At 37.2% G+C, this 7,715-nt stretch overlaps 1 protein-coding gene across 4 annotated transcripts in view; it reads right to left on the reverse strand.

The window, feature by feature from the left end:
• LOC136834753 (bridge-like lipid transfer protein family member 3B) overlaps nucleotides 1–5,314 on the reverse strand; it is a 126,973-nt gene extending 121,659 nt beyond the window's left edge. For all 4 annotated transcript variants that reach the window (XM_067097359.1, XM_067097358.1, XM_067097356.1 and 1 more), the window contains exons 1-3: nucleotides 5,102–5,314; nucleotides 1,625–1,826; nucleotides 597–788 (exon numbers count right to left, since the gene is read on the reverse strand). In XM_067097359.1, the coding sequence (XP_066953460.1) occupies nucleotides 597–788; nucleotides 1,625–1,826; nucleotides 5,102–5,145 (438 nt within the window). In that variant the 5' untranslated portion in view covers nucleotides 5,146–5,314. The remainder of the gene's footprint in view (nucleotides 1–596; nucleotides 789–1,624; nucleotides 1,827–5,101) is intronic.
• Nucleotides 5,315–7,715: the final 2,401 nt, after the last annotated feature.

The raw sequence follows: 7,715 nt of genomic DNA on the forward strand, positions 1-7,715 counted from the left end.
CCACAACACAAACATTACACAAGTGGCATAGGTAATATTAAAAAAAAAAAATAAAATACATTTATGAAGATGTAAATCAAGAAAATACCTAAAGTACACTAAATATGGACAGCACTCAAGACACAATTGATAATTGGGCCAACCAATTACAATTACTCTGGTATAAAATATCCCACTCATGAAGAAGAGTAAAATAAAAACCAATACCAGTACCTGGCACAATACATAGTTAACAAACAAAAAAGCTCTAATGTAACAAAATCAATACAGACATAAAAAGAATTATAAGGGTTAGCAGATGCACTCACATAAGAGTCACTTTTAGCTACTCTGCTCTTTCTCCTTCACAATATAAGCATATCTATACCTGTAAACATTTGGACTCCAACAGAGGACTCCATAAATCTGACAAGTTTGTGATGAAACAAAGTTCATATGGTTTGTTTACTGTATGAGCACATGACTCAAGGAAAATGAAGTACAGTAAATAATTCTTTAAGCATTTTTAACAGTAACCCAATACAGTATACTGAACTGTGAATTCTGTAACTGTTATTTTAATTCCACAAAGCCAAGGATCAAGATATAGAGCTTACCTGAAAAGTAGCGTGGAATGCATGACTTGAGAACGTGATAAGAACAGAGTTGACAGTCACTGTCATGCCATCAATCACCTTATCTGTAAAGCCATACTTTCCCCCAGAACTGTACGACGGCAAGGGACTAGAACTCGTTTGGGACCGAAGCTCCTGACACGTTTCCATCTCGACCTGTACCTCATCCAATGTCTGCAAATAAATGGAGATGAATTTGCATTTTTCTTGGAAGCCATTTATGAATAAAAATGAGGGAAAATATCAAAAAGGAAAAATCTAAAAACTTTTTTAGTTCTTTCCTGTATGAGTTCAGCCCTCTAAAATGACACTAAAAATAAACTTCTAATAAGATTCTCCTCTTAACTTTTATGTAACAGGATGAAGCAAGTGACATTTACTGTACAAGGCATTATCTAATCACATCATCATAAACAAAATAAACAAATGGCAAAACAGCAACATATGACACATGTACTGCTGGTACTCAAGGGCATCACATTCAAGTACTCACCAAGAACTGGTCTCCACAGCTCCTTGGAGCATTTTTTTAAAAATTTCAGCGCAGAAGAAAGGGTCCCTCTATACCTACTGGTCTTAAGGAAAAGTAGGAGCTTAAGGATAACCAAAATCCCTCCAGTAAAGACAACCTGAGAGGCAAGATCAATACAATATCCCCTCAACTTATCAGACTTCTTTACTCATCAGCTTCATTTTACTTTGGATTTTGCCAAGGATACCATTTTAGACATGATGTATTTTTGCCAATAAAGCTTTTCAATTGCATAAATGTCAAATGCAGTCTAGTTTAGGCTAGAAATTGCACACACAATTACTGTTAGCTGTAGGATATATTGTTACTTATAAGGGCATATCTCAAAAGTATCTGATACACTGAGGGGCTACTGTATATATAAAAGTTTAACCTATACACTTCTGGAATTGGTAAAACCAAAAAATTGTTTTACTGCAAATGGCAGAAGTATGGGATAGATCCAAACTAAAAATCTTATAAAATGTTTAAACCTCACCACTAAAATAGGGACATTCTTCAGTTTTGTCCATTGTATCTTCAGATTGACTTTGTTAACTTGAGCCCGTGCAATTCGGAGCCAGGTAGGCAATTCCAGAAGATCAGTAAGAACAGTTTCATTCAGTTCCAAATTGTTCAGTTCTCCTTCCCCCTTTAGTGTGCTCACATTAACACTATCTGCTGAGACATTTTTGGCAAACCTATAAGAGAGAAGAATACAATTACAGACTTACATAAAATCCTATTTAAAAGTGCTCCTTTAATGATAAGGATTAATTTACTGTAAACAAAAAACAGTAAAGTGGGTACCACTTAAAAAACACACAGTACATACCAGCAAAACTGAGCAGTGCAGTATTGTATGGTCAGAAGACACATGAGAACAGCATTATAATCCATAACTACATTTACAGGATGGCACACATACATCTTCAAGTGGAAATTTGTTTCATGCACATTTGCAAACATTTCTAAAGCTTCCTGAACTTTTGTAGCTTCATCTTCTGAGTCTAATCCTTATAAAGACAGCCCTAACTCTAATTTTGTTGCATTACATCATGATCAATTGTAAATCTATTATATAACATACAAAATACATGTTGATTTTCTGGTTCACAGTATCTTTGTAAGCACTCTATGTCACATGGAATACCATATGTAATAGATCTGCAGAAAACATTAGAAAACAGGAAAAAATAGCATGATTATAAGTGCAAAACCATAGTGAGTGACTTCAAGGGATTATTTTCTCTTATCAGAAAGTCAGGGTAATATTTTAACCAAAAAAGTCTGCTCTAGTGGGTGGTGGTTTGTCAGCCAACAGCTAGCAAGCAGGAAGGAGTAGACCACAAAAGGACAGAAGGATACCTCCTCCATGGAAATTGTTGAGTGACTAAACCTTAGCAGCAGCAAGCCTGGATATCAAATGCTACTGGGTGGAGAGTATTAGTTTTGTCCAAAACTTACTGACCCAACTTACTATAATCAAAGAAAGCAAAGAAAAAGATGGGGGAACAACCCAAATTAATCTCCCTGACCAAATCAAGTGGTTTACTTTGATGATTTGAAGCAGATGTGTATAGCATACAGCTAGTAAACTGCCATGAGCAGTACAGTGGTTATTAGCCACATCCTGCATCAAAATACAGATTATTCCATGTGTCAATAACACTCTGGTGCAAATTTTCAGCACTCAAAACCTAAACAATTCTTCAAGCCTAATGTATCAAAATACTGACCCTTTCAATCAGAAACTTTGCCATCACCTCCTTTGAATCACAAACAATCATAAGAAAGAAAAGGAACATATGACAAACCATGAAAAGGCAACTAGCATAATTACAAGGATATTTCTCAACTTCACCTAGGAAACTGCATTTACCTGGCAGGGAAATGGCAGGCTGGGGGTGGCTAGGCATCCTGGACATTCTCCCCACCTTTAACCTTTGCTAAGAGTGTGATGCTAAAAAGTGTACTGGGGTACATCTTAATCTAACCTAACCCAGACCTGGACTGCATACTTTAACTTTTCAAGGACAGTATTGCATGCTTGGTAAATACAAATAATAGAAGTAATTCTTTTTTTTTTTATGTTGCTCACAAGCGAAACATAGGAAGCCCATTCATCACCATTGCTTAGCCATTTTCAGAAATTGTGCTTAATGAACATTGTGGTAAAGTGCAGATTTCTCATTCTAGAACACTGAGTACAGTGCTTTTCACATCCAGTAGAGGTTACATGTCAATCATAAAAATTTTAGTATGATTTATTATAACTAATTTATTCTGACTATCAATATTCCATTTTCAAAACCCAATGACAAGCTGAAGGCATCTCTGGGAGGAGGCTAAAAATACCCACAACTAATTACTTAACAAGTTAAATTTTCTTTGGCTAAAATAAAATGAAGCTAGCCTAATCCATAAGATACAGCAGGAAAACTAAATTAAAGAAAAACAGAGCTTCCGATGCATTAACATGCACACTTTACAGAAGATTTAAGTAGTAGCTCCGGAGCAGCGATTTCATTCTAACTTGACTTTTTCTACAGTTTTTTTGGTTGCTAATCATGGATTTACCTTCAATTTTTGTTGCATGAATGTAATTAACCTGTAATTAACCCCTCAAGTCCATCCAACAAGGGGTTTCTATAAGTGATCTTCACAAGACAGAGCAAGGGTATACACGTCTGTTTGGAACGGTTCATATCCCGTTCGGCAAGTGCAATAAATTGTTAATGTATCGGTACCGCCCCCCGCCGGGGCCAGTGCTAAACACGGTGAAGGGGCATTCCATTTGGCCGACAACAAACAAATGCACTGCCAGTATCAAAAGCCCTAAAAGTGTATAAAAAACCAGTTTCCAAGGTAAAACCAGGCGCAGAGCTAATACTTAGAATTACCCACTTTACTTCTGTCTGAGACTCTGCCATTAACCTTTTCAAACACCTAATTGGAAAGATCAAACATTAACTAAAAAACTACACCTCTCATATATTAAACTGCAAAAATCTCATTTAGCTACTTAACATATGGAATCTCATGGCTCCTAATACAAATGATTAAAATTCAATATGGTATAATTAATAAATTTTGTCACAAATAAAATATAATTGGTTGTACACTGGCTAATCTGTCACAAGCACTAGGCTATGTTTAGGGAAATAATGTTCAAGGAAATACACAACTTACTCAAACCAACTATGTATTCAGGAAACTATAAATGTCCATAGGCCTATCTGGTTCAGTAAATATTAAGTTAAGTCTATTCATTCACCCTTCACATTCCATGAGGAAAAAACACAATTTGACCATTACGTTTTATTCATTTGGCACGATCAGGATATTAATCTATCACTGTTACCCCAGTATCATCATCAATCACTCACTGCCACTAGGCCTAGCCTTTACAATTGAATTAACAAGGTGTTAATTTGTGTTGCCTTAGGATTATGCTGGCCATAATGTTTACAGCAGGTTTGTGGGGGGGGGGGGTAATTGAGACAGTGACCTGCACGATAAATTGCTGCCCATACATTAAATTATCCGCTTTAAAGTTACTGTTTAGGCCTAGGCTAAGCTTAGGCCTATCCTGACATACCTAGAGTGCAACTGGCCCTCGGCAGACTATTCCTAGCCTATTCTCTGGATTTAAAACCTAAGCTAGGCTACCTTTCAAGGTCTACGAGAGAAATAATAACAAAATTGGGTTAAGCAGCACGTTAGGCCTAGGTTAGCAAGCCTTGACTATATGCCTAGGCTATTAACTTAGACATAGGCCTACTTCCTGATCACATTAAGAGAAAGAGAATTCAACGGCCAACTCCATGCCCCTAACATCCCACCAGATAGGGCTGCTCTACCATAGCCGTGGGCAATGCCCCGTACCCTAGGCCTACTGGGTAATGGCTTGCAACGGCAACATCACTCCAGACAACAATAGGCCCATTTCCGGGCCGTGATTTCGGGCACTCACTTGGAAAGGTGCTTCAGAATTTGATTCTTGATCAATCCCGCCATCTCGACTGGCTGGACGTCGATGAGAAATTGATGAGTCAATTGTTTTACCTCAGCGATCAATTTCCTTCATTTTGGCGATAACAGAAACAGTAGTAGTCACTTGGTCGCTTAGTTGGACAACAACAACAAGTCACACACCTTCTTCCATGTCCTCCTTTCATTCGTCTTCTTTTCGGTTTTTTCGGGAATTTTTGCTTTCACGGTGATTTATTGGGACCAGAATAATTATATTGTATTTTTTTCTTAATACAGATTAATATTGATGGTTTTCTAATACATAAAACTACAGTATCTCGAACACTGTATCTAGTCTTGGCATTTTTTTTCCGTAAAGAAGTGATAATGGTCTGAACCTTATCTTTTCTACAATCTGTATATTTGGCAACGTGTATTAAACATCTTAATTTAACATTTACTGATCAACACCAAATACGCTCCTAATGCAGAAAAATCTTCCCATTTATGACCAATATTACAAACTCGTGTGCGTCCGTTGCAACATTCTACGTTGAAATTATTCAAGGTTATTCACGTGACCTTGGTTCAATATTATCCTTTTCAGTCTGTATTCTTCTTTACAAAATTCACTCAATAATCCGCACACACACAGTTGCGTGAAAGCATATATATACCTATCTTATGTAAAATAGAAGTACAGAAGAAAAACAAACCCCCATAAATCACTGAGATAGGTTCCGTTATATTTTAGTATCTTAGGATAAATGTTAACATAATTGTTGGTATCGAGTTAATCAAATAAGGCCTATTTACAATAAATGGAGTTATGTCAAAACAACTGTAGTTTTAATGTCTGTAATTTAATAGAAACTGCAACATCACAGAGGTATTTTGCAGTAAACGAAATAACAGTACAATATAGTTTCAACCTTTAAAATCGAGCGGGGACTACTAGCATTCCATTGTGGTAATAACAAACAGTACTCAGATCAATAACGTTGTAAGTACTGGATACATTAGAAATATCACCTTTCTTTAAAAATTGTATATCGTGATTATTGTTCTGTGAAGACACTCGTGATTAACTGTTTCACTGGGGAAGTATGCCAATACAATTCTGCCTTTCACAATCTACGTGTGACACAGCTCAGGAAACTGCAAAATAAATGAAACAGAGAGACAAGATTAATACGTGATGGCGCACCCTGGGACAAAGTTTCCTTTGTGTTGTTTGCGTGCATTGGCTAGTCTATCAAAGTTAAAATAATTGGAATTGGAATATAAAATTCTGGCCAAAGGCCAAGCGCTGGGACTTATTAGGTCATTCATCGCTGAAAAGGAACAGTAGAAAGGTTTCAAAGGTGTGACAGGAAGAAAAAGTCGATGTTGCACTATGAATCAATTGTTAGGAGAGGGTGGAAAGTATAGGATGGAAGAAAGAGAATATGAACGGAGGTACAGTAAAAGGAATGAAAGTGGTTGCAGTTAAGAACCTCAAATAATGCCTACAGTGCACTAACGGCACTCAGCCCCACGGGAAATGTATAACCCCAAGATTGTACGATGAGATCTTACTTAATATCAGGGCTGAAAATATCAACTTTTTAAAAAAAAAATTAAAGAATTATTTTCTAAGTTTTACGATAATGTGGATTTGGAGATTAATGAGGAGTACGCAACAAATTCTTTAATAGTCCCTGTTAACACTGTCAAATGACTCTGCAGGTCTCACGGGGTACCTTTGAAGGAATAGTGTCAGATAAGCGTACTGAATAAGTGCCCTGAATAATGTGAGAACCAAACCAAAACCATTTCATCTTTAAGTAAGCTGGAAATGTAATATTAAGTTTACGGAATGAGATATAACCTTACATGTAGTTTGTTTCTTTTCTGATCCCACTCCACTGAAGGCAGCTGGTGGACCCACAAATTCATTCGTCCTATGCACGAACGTTCAGAAACAGTCCAAGAGTTATATGGCATACACCTGCTGGCTGGATAAAAAAGAAATGTATAGGCCTTGATAACACTAAAAAAAAAATAGTGTGGCTCATCCAATTACACACCATCAATCATGTTGTGCTGTACAGCTCCACAGCCGAAAACTGGCTCAGCCCCCAGCTTCAGCAGCCAATTACAAGGCTATCCTATTAATCTGTCGCTATTTTTCTGTCCACAATGCTTGGTCAAAAGAGGTCAATCTCCGCACAGTTCCAATGGAAGGGACACAGGCCTCTCCCAGCGAATTACTGTTCCATGCCAGTTCTCCCTGAAGCTGACGTCCAAACTGAAGAAACGCTCTCATGACAAATCCACAAGGACATTAATAAGCAGTACTTACTGAAAAGCTCCGAATGCCCTTCTTCGTTTTTATATGCAGTGATACCACAAGCCTCCACTAAAGGCCGCCTAAAAAAAAAGCTCCTAACTCGTTCTTGAATGCAAGAAAAAGCATTCAAACTAGAACTCTACAGACAAGAGGACTGGGTCTCCAGTGACTGGCTAGTCTGCTTACCCATAAATTGACAAGCCACCTTGTCACCCTATCCAAGTCTGGATGTCAAGTACGATCTTCACAAAATTTCAATCTGTAATAAATCATTTCTTGTAAA

The sequence above is a fragment of the Macrobrachium rosenbergii genome, chromosome 54, assembly GCF_040412425.1.
Source record: "Macrobrachium rosenbergii isolate ZJJX-2024 chromosome 54, ASM4041242v1, whole genome shotgun sequence".
Lineage (NCBI taxonomy): Eukaryota > Metazoa > Arthropoda > Malacostraca > Decapoda > Palaemonidae > Macrobrachium > Macrobrachium rosenbergii.